At 41.4% G+C, this 17,901-nt stretch overlaps 2 protein-coding genes across 6 annotated transcripts in view; one reads left to right on the top strand and one right to left on the bottom strand.

The window, feature by feature from the left end:
- Nucleotides 1-358: 358 nt before the first annotated feature.
- LOC107269307 (B box-binding protein) lies at nt 359-10,890 on the top strand. 3 transcript variants are annotated; one of them, XM_015743006.2, is made up of 7 exons: nt 359-516; nt 3,399-3,462; nt 6,114-6,147; nt 6,321-6,573; nt 6,690-6,991; nt 8,740-8,802; nt 9,230-10,890. In XM_015743006.2, exons 1-7 carry the CDS (start codon nt 456-458, stop codon nt 9,272-9,274), a joined length of 822 nt encoding a protein of 273 aa, XP_015598492.1. In that variant the 5' UTR covers nt 359-455; the 3' UTR covers nt 9,275-10,890. The 3 variants fall into 3 exon arrangements, with proteins under 3 accessions (XP_015598492.1, XP_024942354.1, XP_015598493.1); XM_025086586.1 differs by lacking the exon at nt 8,740-8,802 and adding an exon at nt 7,967-8,185; XM_015743007.2 differs by lacking the exon at nt 8,740-8,802.
- Nucleotides 10,891-12,959: 2,069 nt separating this feature from the next.
- LOC107269306 (SET and MYND domain-containing protein 4) overlaps nt 12,960-17,901 on the bottom strand; it is a 10,657-nt gene continuing 5,715 nt past the window's right edge. For all 3 annotated transcript variants that reach the window (XM_025086585.1, XM_025086584.1, XM_015743005.2), the window contains 6 exons: nt 17,177-17,381; nt 16,223-16,344; nt 15,714-16,136; nt 14,055-14,256; nt 13,722-13,937; nt 12,960-13,626 (listed from right to left, as the gene is read on the bottom strand). In XM_025086585.1, coding sequence (XP_024942353.1) covers nt 13,278-13,626; nt 13,722-13,937; nt 14,055-14,256; nt 15,714-16,136; nt 16,223-16,344; nt 17,177-17,381 — 1,517 coding nt within the window. In that variant the 3' untranslated portion in view covers nt 12,960-13,277. The remainder of the gene's footprint in view (nt 13,627-13,721; nt 13,938-14,054; nt 14,257-15,713; nt 16,137-16,222; nt 16,345-17,176; nt 17,382-17,901) is intronic.

Raw genomic sequence — 17,901 nt, 5'->3', positions numbered from 1 at the left:
TACTCAAAGGCATAATGATGGTTATTGCAAGATTCCAAAAACCTTGAGAAACATGCCTTGTATTATATATTTATGGATAATTGAAGCCACGGTCGTTGAAGCTATTAGCAAGGATTATGATTTCTCAAAATGCTGGCCGATACTAGGACGAGCCGGCGCCACTCGGCTCCTTCGTCGTCACCAGTCGTCGGCTGTTGTCGGCCGGCTCGTAGAAACGAGCAAGTAACGTGTGCCGCGGGCCGATACTCGCAGAGACTCGCTCGGCGATTGGCCCGGTTGAGGCTGTGATGCGCACGAGAGCCAATGGCAATGCTCGTTACACAAGAACAATGTTTGTTCGGTCGCTTGGAGCTGCAGCCATGTTGGGAACATTAGAAGGGAACCAACAGTACAACCAGAAGGACGGGAACATCTAGGTTCGGCAGCGGCGTGTCTTAACACCTAACACCACCACCATGGCTGACCCGGAAAAACAGCCCGAACAACCCAAGGCTGTCCAGCAAAAGCTGGTCATCGGTAAGTCACTTTTATTCGTACAGAATAACAGTAATTTACTTCAATCCTCCGAGAAAAATTTAGAAATTCTTGTGGACTCGCGCTTTAGAGCAATGGCGCCCGCGCCCAGCAGACGTATTGCCATGTGGCCGGTGTGCCGGGATCGTGAAAAAAATTCAATAAATCCCGAAATTCTTAGGGTGGCTTTGGCTAAAGCTTTTCGAGCATATTGGCTTGGATCATCTCTTTTCCGTAAATTTTAATCGGATAATGAAACTGGTTCTCTACTGGGAAATATATTCTCCGACAGCTTTTCAAGCCCGCGCTTTGAAATCGATTTTCTCAGAAGTTCGTTGCGAAGCTAGTTGCGTCCGGGGATATTACTCTTTCTCCGGGTTATTCCATTCTAATTGCTTGTTATAATTAATAAGCTAGTTTCTTTTGCCTCTTATTACTACCTTTTGACGAGTCTGTTCTCTAATCACGCTGAAACTTCGAGAAGTGACTCATGAAGTTCAGTGCGTCTGAAATTCATGGCACGAGCCCCCCGTGCTGTCTCTCCCACTTCAAACATCTTGCGCGACACTCATAACCTTACATTTTATATTTTCGCATTTCTTGCTTTTATTTTTCTCAGTCGTTTCTATGTCCATCTTTACATCTTAACTTATTTGAATATATTTTGATCAATCCTTAACCTCAAGTTTATAGCGTTAGTACGAAATTTTCAAGTCGGTTATTTGAAGGCTCTACCATCGAAAATGTCTGCTCCATTCAGAAAGCTATTTCGGAACTACGCTTGTGTCGGCTCCTAGTTTTGAAATCTAATGAATAATATCCTGAAGCCTCCTAATACTGCCGTTTGATCACGTGCTTGCAGATTTAACTGATTTTAAAATATTACCGTATATTATTTATGCTTTGTTTTATCTCAAAACAATTGATTCTAGCAGTTTTCCGTTTAATGTGCTTGTTTACTATCTAGAGGTCAATTTTCATTAGCAGTATTCTGCAGAAATTTCAATATTTAAGGGTCACTTTATTCGGGCATTTGTTTGGTTCACTGGCTATCGGCTGAAATTCGCGTGCTTTTCAAATACGTAAGTTCAAACTTCCTTAAATTCGCTAAAGAATAAATTATTATCCATTCAATTGTTAGTCCTCTAATATAATCCCGTAATATGTCCACGTTCAAGCGATACGAATTATTAATTGACTATACGTTCGACAGAGCAAAACGGTTCTGCTTAGACCAACATCAAGGTTTCATCTGTTGAACGCAACAATCGGTAGTTAATGCCTTCCCTTCTTTTTTTAAATTTATATCGCGATTCAATTGTCAAATTTACTTAGTGATACCTTGAATTGCACTGAAACAATTTTTCCTTAATTAACCAATGTTATATAATTATAAATTTCTGTCGATGGCACCAATATTCATAAGTTAACGATTACAGTCGATTCTTCAAAATGTCGGCCTCGTGTACTCGCTGCCCACGCGATATTCTTTTCGAGCAATCCAGTGAGTAGCAATCTATGATATCATCCTAGAGTCATCGAAGTTACGCGTCTCTTCGAAAGTAAAAGTGACACTACTATTGATCTAACGATAACCAATTGAAATTATTTTATCCTGCAACCCGAGTCTCGAGTGTTATTTCTTCTCGTTATTTCGAGAATATGTAACGAAAAATATTTATGTAATTATCTACACCTAAAAAAACAAGTTATGATTGACCGACTTGAGGCAAATTCATTTCATCAAAGACTCGACGGAGAGAAATTTCGTTGGCGCTATTGCACTGATATACCATATCGTTTGAAATATATTTCAACGACTTCGGATAAATGAACTGTGTCTGCTGGTAATCGGCATTCGCTTTCAGTTACACTATTTAGCGATCAGCTCTATCGACAGTTTCACTTGCAGGAGCGTATTTACGTCGCCAGTGCCTTGACGCTTCTTAGTAGCAGTGACAATAATATACCTTGAGGCATTTATGACTATACAGATGTGCAGCATGTAAACACGGGTGAAAATCATGTTCAAAATTATAAATTGCTTTTCAAATCTTCAATATAATCATCGGTTATATATTAATTTATTAATAGAATATATTTCGAAAATAATATTGAACCAATACACTCCAATGTAAGCGTAACTGTTAACTAAATTTTTGGCAAAAGAGGAGGTATTTTCGGTGTACCGTACAAATTGACTTTAGTGTTGTACCAAGATGATCGGGGTCGAAGACAAATATTATTTGTATTACGGTCCTTGAAAACCTCTCAGGATTATTGCGTTTATATTTCGAATTATAATTCAATTCAATTGAAGGGAACCGGTAGAAATGAAAATTTATCTAAAACGATCACCATTTCACAGTGTATGACAAATATGTGTATGTATAGTGTTCATGAAAAACACTTCGTTGGTAAAGAAATATAAATTTATTATCGTATTAAAAAAATCACGTTTCAGTACTCATCACAGATTGTATCACGATACACTGCGTATACTGACATTCTGATAGTTATGATCTGTCGACACGTGTACTTGTTTATCAATCGGATTATATAGTGCAGGCTAAACACAGGAGGATAATATTACCGCATCTTGTAGACAGTCGATTCGAATTTCCAATGGAAAGTCAGTTAATCTATTAACGTAAGAATAAAAAGAATTCCTATATGCCCCATAAGAAGCACGTGTCTCTGTACTATTACTATTAAAAAGTACACTGTGGTAGTCGGGGGTTTCACTTTCGAATTGTTGATACGCTTTGAATAATATCGACTCGAAAACGTCAAACAAATAAGATGCAATGTTTGGCGCAACGAACCGCAACTAGAGCGGCTCGCTCAGGGAACTATCTGACTCGAAATTTTGTCATTTGTTGCAGCTGTCAAAGTGACCGGGACTGTGAAGTGGTTCAACGTGAAGAGTGGCTACGGATTCATCAACAGGTAAGTCTGAACGCTATTGTTAATAATATTGTCTTAATCTGTCTCTGATAATTGTATTAACTCCCGTTATACCGCAGCACGCGTGTCCTTGGTATCCTTGCGTTAAGTTTTGTCGCGATTATTCGAGGCGTTACTCAATTAACATCGAAGAGCTCGTGAGTAATTTTAGTCCCCGTGAAACAACAATGTGTCTGACGTGGACGCACATCGTTAACGCGTTACTCGCGACATGCCAGACATGCTAGACATGCTAGACGCGACCAAGGATTTTTTCCGCGTGCATCTAAATGACACTCAGGTGAACGTGAAGAATAAATATTTAAAAGACGGAACTCTTTATGCGCGATATAACAGTCCTGCTGTCTATTCGGGATGCGAAGAATATAACAGAGTCTGGAAGTGCGTATAGAATTCCCGGTGACTTATACTCCATGGAGAGGAACGCTGGAACAGATTATCCTAATGCCGATTAGGTTTATGATAAGGCGAAGCTTCCTCGAGTGAATTTGGATGAGGATTCTTGGAGTTACTTGGAAACTGCAAGTTGTTGTCGCAGGAATCGTTGCTCGTTCCTGAGGAATCTGCAGAATTCGTAAAATCCGGTGGTTCGTTCTGGGTCAGTTGCATCTAACGAATATTATGCTCTAACAATGGCTGTGAGTGTTGGTTCGCCTCCTTACCCACCGTGTGTAGGACGTGTCTCCGTATGTACTTCCTATGAAGATTCGTTCTCTCTAGGTTGTGCACGTGGCTCTAGATATAATGGAGCAGCCTCGCTATTTCTAGGTCTCTATTTATTTGGCGACACGCCAAAAATTTGCCGGTAGAACTGATGCGATATTATCTACTTGGAAGTTACGTGCCGTGTAGTTACGAGGAAATATTATTTCAAATGGAAGCGCGGCTTTAATCTAATTTATACGCGATATGTTGTGCCGTGAAAACTAAAACCGACAATTGTTTCAATTGATTTGTATGTCCTTGCTCGCGTGCAGCGCAATGCTACAAGGTGGATGATAATCTTATAAAATCATAAATTATCATTGATTTTTATATCTCAAAAAACATTTGACTTTTATAAAACAAAATGATACATTTTAAAAATAATTTCATTAAAAAGCGTATTTCCGAAGTCTCTCGTTGACGCGGTACTATCTCTCATATAAATAACTGAGGAAATCTAACCATGGTTGCGGATCGATAGGGTTCATTCAACTGATGACAAATTCGCCAAGTTACTTCGAACTGGGTTTATGCTTGGGCAACGAACTGCAACCAACTTCAAATCGTTCTAAGTAGTTATTCGCGGAAATGCAACAACAGATCGAGATTTCCAGGAAGATCGTTGTATTGTTTTATTATTTTTTTCAAAAACCATTTTCAGAGAAGCAGGGTCAGAGAAGAATGGTCGCTGTATCTGAGAAAAGTATCAATCAATTTTGAGACTATCAATCGCTCGTAGTTATGTTAGTGTGTCTTTTTGGAACAGTCGAAAATAAAGATAAATATAAGGAATGCCGACAGTAGATATTTATATGGATACATGAAAACCCCCCCATGAATCCCCATGAATCGAAGGAATGGCGGGCGGGGGTGGGGGGCTCCTAATAAAGACTTTCCGTTCTTGCAGGTATTCGACTCGTCGAGCGGCCAAGGAAACCTTAGTTTCTAACGCATACGACAGAAAGAGAAGCCAGCTCTGAGCGTACCTTGTAATTAGGCACAGCGACGTTTAACTCCTGTTACAACACTCGCCTGAGTCTTTCCTCCAATCCGTAAAATCACGTGGAAAAAAATTAAAGCCACTTGTCGGTTTTGGGTTACCAATTACTTCTGTCATGTATTTTCAGAAAGTTCAGATATACCGCTAGATGCGAAAAGCTGCTGTGGGAAGTTGCTACGTGTGTTGCTATATGGATTTTAAAATTGAACAGGACAAATCATACTTGGAACAAATGAATTGAGTGATTTTTAAATAATTTAGCTTTCCTGGAGATTTTTTAATAGGAGAATATTCTTTTTGCTGAAAGTGAAATCGCAAAACGCGATACATAGAGATGATATAAGAGCATCGTATTTATCAAAATTATGTGAATAAGTAAAAGTAGGGACCGAATTGACGAGGCCGCTCGTGGGGTTAGGAGGAGGAGGAGTGGGAGGGAACGTATTTTCTGCGCTAGAAGGACGCGTTAGGTCGACGACCTTTCAACTCCGTGCTTTGCTCCGCAGCTTCATAGGGTCCGTTCGCCCGTGTAGATACATATATATCTGTGGTAGTGTTAGCATCTCTCTCTATATAGAGCCACGGGAACGAATGGTCGCGGGGAGTGACTAGGGCGAAGGAGGGGGGGGAGGGAGGGCACTGTCGAATGTGTATCGGGGTAGAAACTACCGGGGAGCAGGGACGAGCGTGTATGTACGCTCGCACATTTATATATACTTATCTATCGATTCTTCCAGTTTCAAGGGATGAGAAACCTGGTGGTTTCGTATGGTTCGAAAGTAATCGGGCTCGTTGCAGTTGCGCTGCCCCCGTGCCATATTTATTCTTAAGATCCTCTAGAAAAATCTTAACATGTTTATTAACCTATACGATTTGGTGATACTGCACAAGGAAGTTTTACGAAGTTCATTTCATTCCTCTGTTTTAGGAATGACACCAAGGAGGATGTGTTTGTCCATCAGGTAAGCTAAATCGTTTTATTATATCAATAAAGTTATTAAGGTTCTATGAACTGATTCTATAAGTGATTCTTGTTTCTTTACAAAGCTATTTAAAAGCTATTTCGCATTTGATCATAGTATTGTGTGTGATATGACGCTCTGTTCGCTTAACTATTCGTATTGTCTTTGAACAGTCGGCCATTGTGAAGAACAATCCGAAGAAGGCCGTGCGAAGCGTTGGCGACGGAGAGGTCGTCGAGTTTGACGTAGTAATCGGCGAAAAAGGAAATGAAGCTGCCAATGTAACGGGACCCGATGGCGAAGCGGTTAAGGGTTCGCCCTATGCAGCTGACAAGCGTCGTGGGTATCGCCAGTGGTTCTACCCGAGACGTGGTAACGCACGTCCCCAGCGTAGACCCCGCGAAGGCCAGGAAGGTTACGAGTCTGGTTAGTACAGGTCTAATAATTGTTATATTTATCTTCATCGTTTTCGGCGATACAATGACACACTGTAGATATATTTTGTTTATAATAAATAAATAAAAAATTGGTAACGTTTTCAGGCGAGGGTAAACCTGGCGAGGACGCGAGTGCCGGCGAAGGCGGTGGCCAGCAGCGACGTTACAGGCCGAAACGTCACTACGACGGATACTATCGAGGATCCCGTCGGTCGGGTCCGACCCCTCAGCAGGGTGAAAATGGTGGCGAGGGTGGCGAACAGGGCGTCGAGGGTACTGGCGAGGGAGGCGCTCCCCGTGGAAGCCGTGGAGGACGCGGTGGACCACCCCGTCGCTTTTTCCGTCGTAACTTCCGCGGAGGAAGGGGCGGTGGACCTCCCAGGCGCCCCCGCAGTCAGGATGGTCAGGTAAATACAAAGTCATTAATTTTACTATTTTCTAATTATTATTTAATATGATTCTTCTCGTTCGTTCGAAGAACAAACTTCACGGCAGTGAACAGTTGATCGCTAGAAAGCAAAAGATAACATTGAGAAACCAGTTGCAGTACATCAAGTTCAAGTCTATAAAATATTTGTTTGCATAGTGATCCGTGGGTGTATAAAAGTTTACAGTTAGTAAAGAAGCATTTGACACAAGATTATTACTTCGGATTTTGTATGACAAAAAAGTCAGAGCAGAAAAAGTATTATTCTTACGTAATTCAGCACACTTTTTCGTGCTTTGATGCTTTGTTGTGAGCACAATCAATTACGGCAAACGCCCTGGGTACCTTAGAGTATTTATTGTTCCTCATAAAAAAGAGGCAGAGAACAATCCCGCATAAAAGTTGCTGCGGCTTATGGGTGGTCGAGAATATGTATTGTTTTTTGCGGCTAGGATGTAAAAGCATTTGTTAGGTAGTTCTGTTCGTGAATAAATATTAGTATATAATAAAAGGACGAGTAAGAATTGTTCACTGGAGCAATGACTATGCTCGTGCATCAGTGGTGGTGGTGGTGGTGCATGTTCGTCGTTCTTGATATGCTCCCAGCACACCGTAGCATGCTATTACGCTATGTGACATAGGGTAATAACATTGTACGGTGTCAAACGGTAAGGATAGAGGCATATAGTTGATTTTTCACAACACTTTTATAGACATATTGAATCGCGTGTTACTTTCTCTTAGTATTATTAAAACTTATTGAGAATCTCTTATTATTCTATTTTTTTCCTGTAGTAACGTAATATTTTGATACGAGGCCCCATTAAGAATCCTATCAACAACATTTATATCGATAATCACTCGAAGCAATTGACATTCATTATATCTTTTTAAAAGCAAACAGTAACATGTATATGACGTATCGACAAGTCCGAATAGCAATCTCAATTGTCAGGTGAGTGAGGAGGAAGAGGGTGCCGGTGAAGGAGGTCAGATTGGTGGACAAAGACCTCAGCGACTTCGATACAGACGTCGCGTATCCCGACAAGCCCGTCCCAGTAACCTACAAACCGCCAATAAAGAAAATGTCCAGCCCGCCATTACAAACAAACGCGAGCCTCCTCAAGCACAAGTTTCCAAGTCCCTTACCGAGTCCATTGATAAGGTCGTCAAGGTACTGATAACAGGATTATCGTAATAATCCCACATCCCCATTATTAAATTTAATCGCCTCTCCACGAATCATTTCATTTGGAATATTTTTCTACCCTAGTAGTTTGTTTTTCTACGATGAAAATCTTGGAGATCTCAAACAAGAACCTGTCAACCCAGAATCTTCCGTGAAAAGCGTTTAATTCGTCGGTAGCCATTTAATGTGCAACCATTCCCGCGTAAAGTATTTCTTGCTCAGAGATTTATTCGTATTCATTCGATGCCACACGCAATTGAACTTTTAGATTTTACTTGCAATTCTGTTTGGTTGATTAATATACGCTCGTTTCATGTGGCCCGAGCAACTGTCACACTCTCCTGTAAATAACACATCCTACGAGCCTGGCTGTCGGCGTAGTGCTAGGTGATATAACTTTAAATAAGAGACAGAAACCATGGAGCACTTTGCGGACTAAAGTTGGGCCTCGCGAGTCCCGCCGAAGAATCTGCAGCTCTATCTTATCGTAGCGCTTGGCACCGAGACTATTGCACGAATTTTTTTTGTACTCTTTTCAGCCGGAGCAGAAGTCGGATGCACCTAAAGATAAGGATGCACCTGCCGCTACCCCTGCTCCACAGGTAATTCCTTTCTATTTTTTTTTTTTCTTTTGCTTAGTTTCCTCCCATCCTCTTTTACAGGAATTCGTATTACTAATGTAAGGCGCTTCGCTTGCTGGCTACTACTCACCAGGGATCTTGAGTTTTTTAAACTTCTAAAAAATAATATTATAGTCTTATCATCTACCCTATGTATAGTTGTAAAAGTATTGATAAAGGATGCTCGCTTATATATTATCCTATCTTCTAGATGATAGTTACGTAGTAACGAAAAAGGTTTTTTTTCTGTCCAATTATCTTTACACAAAATCTTTTTGTTTGAGGCTGCATTTTGGTTGCTTTTTAATGGGTGAAACAAATGTCGTGGTGGTTGGGAATTTGAAAGATTTTACAAGCTGTCTTTCCTGATGGAACTCTCTCTAATGCATATTTGACTATCATTTTTCAGGAGAGCCAACCGGTGCAGAATACCACTACCGAGAGCACTGCTTAACAAGAATATACGCCACCACTAAGCACTCTTATAACACCAACACCCGTTATACATTGAAAAGCAGCGGCAGCAGCAAGCAGCAACAACATATTAAAACAATTATTAAAAAATCCAAAAAAAAATCTACAAGAAAAGGAAAACAGCAAACAAACACTACTCCACGCTCCCCACGAAAAGCAAATATTAAGTATTAACAAACACCCAAGCATTAGATGAGCGCCAAGTACAGTTTGGCGAGCGCTATATCTCAGAGTTAACAAGACAACATTTTGGATAAGGAGGCCAAAAAATCCTTGCGAACAGTTACTTTCGTTTTGTATTCTACCTAACCACCAAACTTTTGTGTCAAGGCTCAACCAAGGTTCGTCAAACTTAGGTCAAGCATATTTCGTGGTGTCGATCACAATAGCGGCGGTACAACTTATTTTCCAGTAAACAAATTTAGTGTTGAAGGTGAACAGTAATGCGATTAAGTCTGTGAATGCACAGAGAAAAATCAATTGTATAATTTACTAGCTGAGAGACGAGTTTTCATTAAAAAAAAAAAAAAATAAATCGCGCATGGGACGCAGTACGCGTGACGCGCATTGGATGACCATGATTAGATTGACTGTACTTCCAGAGAAACTATTCAAAATTCGAACAAATTAAGAATCGTATAAAATTGAACACTGAGAGTAGCCGAGACGATACTAAAATGTTTTATAATTGATAAATGCGTAGGCGTGAGCGTTTACTAACACAATCGGCGAAATTGCAAAAGAACTTTTGAAAGAAGATAATTTTTGTTCTTGTTTTTCGAATTCTTTGTTTCAAGCGTTTTCTTAACTTTATTTTCCATCAAAGAACGTGTATTGAACCTAAGTTCCGTATGCGATACTTTAGTTTGATAAGATTCTACTAATCTCCTTTTCGATTCTTTTCGTGACTATCCAAATGGAACAATGAGAAATTACCATAATAAGTAAACACTGGTTTTCAATTTTGCTCCCTTATGTTACTTTAATAATCAGGGATCTACTAAGAAATTTCATAATCAACATGAATAATTTCTGTGTTCCAATGGAATGTCCGAATAGATCGAGACAGTGAGAGAGGAGAGAGAGAGAGAAATGAGAGAGAGAGATAAAGACGAGAATACCGATATAACACTCACTAGCTGACTTTTCGTTGCGAACGTAATCTTTATTGTGATGATTTGTTGTATACGATTGAACTTGATCACGTTTTTACGATTGATTATTACCAATAATATTGTTAACCCCTGGTGGGTCGCATTTGACAAATGTGTACTAATTATTCAATTTAGACTTACGGACTTAGTTAGCTGGCAGGTAATCGGATTTGGGAGGAGCGACTTGTGATCATTAAGCTGAGCTCATCAAAACTTGAGATCGTTTGGCGATTTCAAGTCGCATCTTTCAGCTCGTCTGGAAAAACAATTTTTGACAGATCGTCGCTGATCTGTTCATTTAAATCGCCAATTCGGTGGCGGAAGAGGGAGAACAAGAGCAAACAGAATTTGCGGATAAATTTGCATGATCTAGAAAAACCTTTTTTTTTTAATTTTAGTTTGTAGCACACAGAGATAAAATAAAGTGTACAATTAATTTCTACCGATCGTCTACTTCAAGCAGTTTCCATCGCAAAGATTCTCGTTAGGACAGTTAAACGTTTAATGTACCGTTTTTCGCATCTGGCAATGCTCATTAACTTTACATTACTTTTATAATTCGATACTCGTAAGACTATTACCTTTACGTTTGTAATTGTGGTCGTCCTCATTGCCTTCGTTGTCGTCGTTGTAATCATCTTGGCCGTCGTCTCATTACTTAAGAAATGAATATGGCGAAGAATCACCGCACACCACGAATCTCTTGCCAGTTTGCGTTCCTTACCCAAGTAACGTTTGTTTAGTAGTCGTTTGTCACGCCCGTTGAATCCTGGTAATGTGCATAATATCTTTGTTTGTGTATGAATAACTATTTGAGAAGAAAAACATAATATCTAGAGAGTGCTGAGGTGCGTGAAGACGCTTAACAAATAAGAACCCGCGGTTACGTACGTCAACCATTCCGTTAATGATTTTCGACAATGTTCCACACTCGCAATTTTGAGGAGAAAACAGTCTTTGATATTCTTTCTAAGTTTCATGAAAATAAGTATACGTTACTGAGAACGTGAAGTCCTACGATGATCATCTTATGCGATTAATTTGTAATATTGGAACATTGTCTTGTCACTTGCGGGCAATCGCAAAAAGTAACCCCTTGGAAAACTGTGCTGACATTTGCTTTTCTCAAATTCTCTTTGAATCAAACTCGTAGGCAACCGCGATCATTGATTTGAAGTATGAAAGTATCGTATAAAAGTTTGTTCAATTTATGCATTTCACGATACGAAGAATGTGTGTGGCTAATTTTTCTGGTTTGTTAATTTAATATGCTTAATAACGTAACGATTCAGCCAGATTTCACAGGATGACGGAGGTTGACCAAATAATTGTAAGAAAAAAGGCAAAAAAGTGTTGCGTAAAGAAAGTAACACTGCAAAATGTCTTTCGTAACCGCGAGGTCGCCAAAGCACCGTTAGAAGGTATAAAGGTCAGGCTTGCAAAAAGGGATAAAATTGTAACTGACTGCGAAAAAGTACAATGCATGTGTTAACTGAAATTGAAGCTAATAATGATAATTCTGAGGGACAGAAGAAGTTGGAAAAAGGAACTAAAAGCAAAAAATTAAGGAACAATTGTCGATTAGTGTCCCACCCGGTATATAGCGTATGACTTGTAATACGTAACGACGAAATCAGCTTTCCGCTAAATGAGATAAGATCATCGCGACTGACAGAACGTTAACAAATGTCAACGCGTAGTGTTTGCAAATTGGTCGATGACGATATTTCGGGCCGCAGCAAAGCAAAGTCAAACCCGATAGAACAGGAACAAGAGAATTTTTATTACCATCTTTGTGACACGCGCCGCGTTTTTACGAAGGTTTTCAATCAGTGTTTTTTATTTTAACCGCGAAATGTCTCTTCCGTGTTGGCAAATGAAAAAAACGATGGAGAGAATTGTAGTGCGTGAGGGATATAAAATGAACATGAAGCAAAATGTCATGGGATACGAAAGGGAGATCCAACTTATTTTTTTTTGGCCACCGCGTTAATTTCCATCGAGCCGTCTGTGAATGAGGAATATAATATAATAAGAGTAAGGGAGAGGGAAAGGGGGGAAAAGCAAAATGAAACTTTTTCAGCGAATGGGCAAAGAGAGCGAATAGTAACAAAAAATGCAAAAAAATGATGGGAGCCCAACAAGTTGCGAAACGTAATTTGAAAATAATGATTGCAATAATACTGCAATAGTCAATTAGTTCGAATTAAGTTTTGAATACTTGAACAACAACAAAAGAGAAGATTAAGGGAAATAATGTGACGGGAATACTGTAAACAAGAAGCGTTCATTTTTCGAACAAAATCTGTAAAAGAACTCGACGGACTCGTCCGGCCGCGACTTGTGCGCGCACCGGTTCCCCAAACTCCCCCCGTTCTGTCCGTCGACTGCCCAGTGAATTTTGTACCGAAACATGAAACTCTAAAAGCTAATTTCATATATGGAATTTAATTTTTTCACGAAACATGTGCATTATAAAAAATAAATCAACCAAAAAAATCGAAAAAGTAATGAAGATAATGCAGCGTGATTTTATTCATAAAATCCTTAAAAATGTCATCCTTTATTTATTAATGTACCCTTCTTCAACTATCCCGTAATATATTTGTGAAAGATAGATTCTTTATGTGCTACCTCTACCATGGTTTTTCCAAACATATCGTGGGAGAATAAAAAGTATTTGAAAGTATCTTTGTATGAAGGAACGAGAACTAACTAATTTTCTTTAAACAATTTCTTTTACAATATTTCTCGGTATAGTTCCTCATTTTCTACGTCGAGCTTATATGATTTCAGGAACCGAAACGAAATCATGTGAATATCAACTGATCAGAGCAAAGCCAATTGACGTTCCCCGCCACCGCTATTTGTTGGTTTCCAAGTATTGCCGGAAATCGCCATGCAGGCAGCCAATGCAATTTCAGCCAAGTGAGTGTCCCGATGAGGTGGCGAAGCAATCTTGTGAAATTTCTCCAAAGCTTCTGCAAACGCCTGAATAGCATCGTCGACCCTTTCCGCTTCCATAATCGCGTGACCTTGTGCATAATCTAATTCGCATTCACGTAACTTATTCAAGCGATGCTCAAGGTTCACCTTTTTCTGACATCCAGGACATTTCACTGGTTTCTTTGGTTCTCGTGGCTGCACCAGAAGCCTCGTGCATCCTTCACTCGGACACCTGAGACAAAGACCAATCACTTTGCTGTTATTCTGATTAACCACAGAACGATAACGGGACTTTAAATTTTCATTCGAATGGAATTATTTCGATACCTCAGTCGTGCACAGTCATTCGTCAAACTTTTAAAACCAGGCCAGTCCTCGTAGCAGGCCCTGCAGGAGCACTTGAACCAATAGCGACCAGTCAAGGATCGTTGCCGTTCGACGAGGCTTCGCTTAGTGAAGATCGGCCCGTAATTTTCGGCCAGCACGTCGCCTACTCTCAATGGCCGTATAGCCCTTATCACGATATTGCGACCGGAAAAGTATCTGTCAATAAAGAGTATAGACTTGTATGAATTTTTGAAGAAATTTCATAAATTTTTCATGCTGTTTACACTTACATTCTACGTTATTACCATTGTTCCTTCTCGCCTTTTTGCTTACCTGGTAACTGCCGGGTAACAGTCATGGTTGAAAAAGGCCACCGTTGGATAAATGGCCACTCCAATGTAAATAGTTTTGCTGCCGCGGAAACGATGGTCGTTTCCCAATCGAGTCTCGGATACCTCATGGGCGTTAAATTGCAAAAGTTGCAAATTTCTCAGTAGCAATGAACCTACTAAAAGTTCCTCGACGCTTGGACCTTCTGGAAATAAGATTGCATATGTAGTATAATCATGATACGCAAAATAACAGTTTTGCGTATGTACTGTGACGTGATTTTTCGGTTCACGGTCACTAGGTGACTTCGGCTACCGATACAGATAACGTTCTCGCTTTCTGGTTCCCTTTGGGTCGCCACCCTGCTCAGAAGCTACGCTCTCGGGTTGATTTGCATAGTTATGCCAATGTTCTCGGAAGATTTCGTTATTGTTTTGTGGAGGTCGAGGCACTCGAATCTGCCGTGGGGAGATAGTCTCGACGTACCGAGTTGCCCGGCAGAGGAGAGTGCCCGACGGAGACGTCTCCACGGACCGGCAGACGCCTGGGTGAAACACCGGCGCCCCGCTGGAGATGGGCAAAGGGCTGTAGAGCGGGCGGATATAGTTGTGATACGGTTAAGGGCAGAAGAGGAACCTCCTGCCCGAGTTAAGGACGTGGTGCCCAGCTGTCGCCCGATGCCCTGGGGAAGCGGCCGTGGAGGATCTCCAAAAGTGTTACGTAGCGATTCGCTAAGGAACGCTCTCGATTTGGTTTAAAGGGACGACTCGAAGGAGATGGAAGAGTTATCGGTTATAAGGCTCTCGACCAATCAGAATGATTAATTTGGCCCGAATTTGGCATTTGGCTATTGTCAAAGCAGTCTGTCTCGGGTCACCGACCGAGGTGTCACGGGCTGGCTCGCGCTCCCGTGCTATCTGTTGATAGTTTTTCTTGCCGTGTTTCGCTACAGTGTAGCAAGTTCTCGGTTCGTACAGTTCTCGCGTTGTTCTCGCGGTATCCAGGCAATTCTATGAATTCCTGTGAGTGTTCCGAAGGTGTAGTGCCGTGTCCTAGTGTAGTGCCCACCCGAGTGTCCTACGAATGCAGTTCTCGGCCTTCAGGGATCAGATGCACCAGCTCCGGTGAGTTCTCCCAATTTATTAATTCGTGAAGCAATTTCGATCGATAGTTCAGATTCGTTCTGTTACGTTCTGGATTCGTTGTTCTCTGTATCTCGCACTGTTTACCTGACGCTTGCTCCGACCCTCTCTACCTCAACCTAGCAGCCTGGGCGGTCGCGCATTTCCGTAACCGTGCGCTCCTGTTTGTGCATCCAGTTGCGTTTGCTGATTTTACGCGACCCCAAAAATTAGCACCTACGGTTGCGTATCTCGATTTTACGCGTCTTCAAAAGCCTACAGAATTCGTTAAGTTATCGCGTTATCTGTAGGTTCCGTCAGAGCTCTCGTTTTGGCGGAGTTGGGCCTGTTTCACCGCAACTCCCAGTTCATAACGGCTCGTCAGGTCCCGGTGAAAAAAAGAATTGGATGGCGCCCGCCTGGCTTGCGGATGCATCAGCGAAGGGTGGACGGTCGAAGGTAACGTAGGTCAGTTCTCATATTTTTCGTTATCGGTGTCGGGTTAAGGAAATATACGTTACAATACGTGTAAGAAAGTTACCGTTAAACTTGGATGGATTTACGAAAAAACCGACTTTCTGCAAACACTTCAAGTGAAACGTAGCCATTAACGTGCGACGTAAAAAATCTTCTGGTGAACGTTGCCCTGCAAGCGTCACCAGTTCATAAGCTCTAAGGTCAACGTGACTTTTGTTCTGCTCTTCGTTCATCTCCTGCCCAGTAAAATCGGCTAAGTCCTCTGCTGACTTTTCTCCAGCTTCCTTGAGCTTTTTCTTGCGCAATCGTCTCTTGGCAGATTTGCTAATCGCCAATTTCTCATCGGACTTCGTTCTCGATTCTTCATTGGCTTCGTTTATATTGTTTTGACCAAGTTTTATCCTTTTGCAAATTTCGAGACAGCCCTCGATTCCCACCTGGGTCACCATTCGAAATGCAACCGTACTGAGAATGCTCATTCCGGAGCCTAAATGAAAGATCCAAAGAATCAGTACGAGGCGTATAAATAGTTAGGAGGAAAATTAAAGTTACTGTTATTGGTGCGTCTGTTACCTATCATAAGAGCTATGATTTTGCACTCGTACTTGTGATACGTTGACATCGCAGTATCTCTGCATGACGAACCGCAGAAAGCCACACTGCTACATATACTGCAACCTACAGGTGCCCTCAGTCTGCAAGTAAAACAGATTTCATTATTAGAACAATGATGCTCGTCATTAATTATACGATATCTCGAACATTGACAGTGCACGCCCGAGCGAGATAGAAGTGTCAGACGAGAGAGAAAGTCGACTCGCCAGGACTAATCTCGCACGGGGTCGGTTGTCGAGCAAGCCCGGTGGGGAAGATGGGGATCCGCGAGCGGCCCGGGCTGGGTCTTGTACTCTATTATTTAAATAATACTTTTATCACGTTGCAACGTTTCAATCCGATTACGATTACTGTCTTGTAATCTTTATTTGTAACTCGCGCCACCAGAGGGAGTACTTGAGGGCTAAGAATTTCCGAAAAGTGGAGTTCCAATTGTTAACCGAACCCGACACTTTACGGACTCTGCCAAGTCAGGGCACCATAACCAGTCGTCTCCCACCAAACTCACTTTCATCCTGATAGGTCCTGACCTCTATTTTTCGGCCATTCCAGCACGTAACGTCACGGTACGCTACGCACAAGGAGCATGACGTTTACCGTAGCGGTGCATACATAATTGACTAGCTCTAAACTCAATCGAGTGGTTCAAGGAAAGCATAATTTAACCAGACGTGGATTGTCTTCTCGAATATCGAAGAGCCCAGAGTGTAATAGCCTGTGAGGATTCCACGCGAATGATTTTAAATCCAGCTGAGTAAACTCTCAGGGTTCTGTTATAGGTTATTAATGACTGTCGCTAATTATCAATCTGCATCGCAGTATTAGCAATGCAATAACTGTCTGGCGAGTAACAGCATTTCCAAAAAAGTCTGTTCAAATGCTGAAACGACAGAGTAGCTCTCAGAGATTCACCTCGTAAAACAGTGATGACAATGCGAGCCGTAAAATTCAGGTAGCAAACAAGCAGCAAGCGGCGGTTCGGCCGCGAGGGTGTCGCCAGGATGTATCTCCTCGCTGGCGATTGCGTGTCTGCCGGCGTCTTGAGTCTCCTTGATCGTCAGCAACCTCGATGCACCAGGAAATGTAGCGTTGGCTCCTCCAGTAAGAATAACTGCCGCTAGAAATGTAATCGTCACTATTAGCGGTACCTGATTAATTTCATCCTATGAACTTGCCCGACTAATTACGAAGGAGCTCACTCGAGGAATTTGTTTTGAGTGCATGATTAGGACGCGTACAATTCTGCAACATGGTTCGGGTCCAGGGAATAGGATTTTTAGTGGTTTACTTTAGAACTCCCTTTAGAAGTCCCAGCATCAATACATTCGCTTATGCCTGTGGCAGCTGGGTTGTCTAAACGAACAGCGAATTAAGCATTCGCCCGGGATTCTGTGAGTTCCCATGGAAACGTTATCCTGTTTTTATCCTGCCAGGTTTTCCTGTTGCAGAGAATTACTATTGAAGGACACTACAGCATTCCGGACCGATAAACAGAGAAAACATGAACGTAGAGATAATTGTCAAACCAAAATGAATATTTTCAGAAATTGAAATTCGACGTGGAACATGCGCATTAACGAACTCATTCAGTGAATGTGACTTGTATTTTTTGACTGTGAAAATCAGTGTTTTTGGTG

The sequence above is a fragment of the Cephus cinctus genome, unplaced genomic scaffold (genome assembly GCF_000341935.2).
Source record: "Cephus cinctus unplaced genomic scaffold, Ccin1 Ccin1_scaffold0629, whole genome shotgun sequence".
NCBI lineage: Eukaryota > Metazoa > Arthropoda > Insecta > Hymenoptera > Cephidae > Cephus > Cephus cinctus.
The sequence above is the reverse complement of the archived record's forward strand: the minus strand, read 5'-3'. Positions and strand labels throughout refer to the sequence as shown.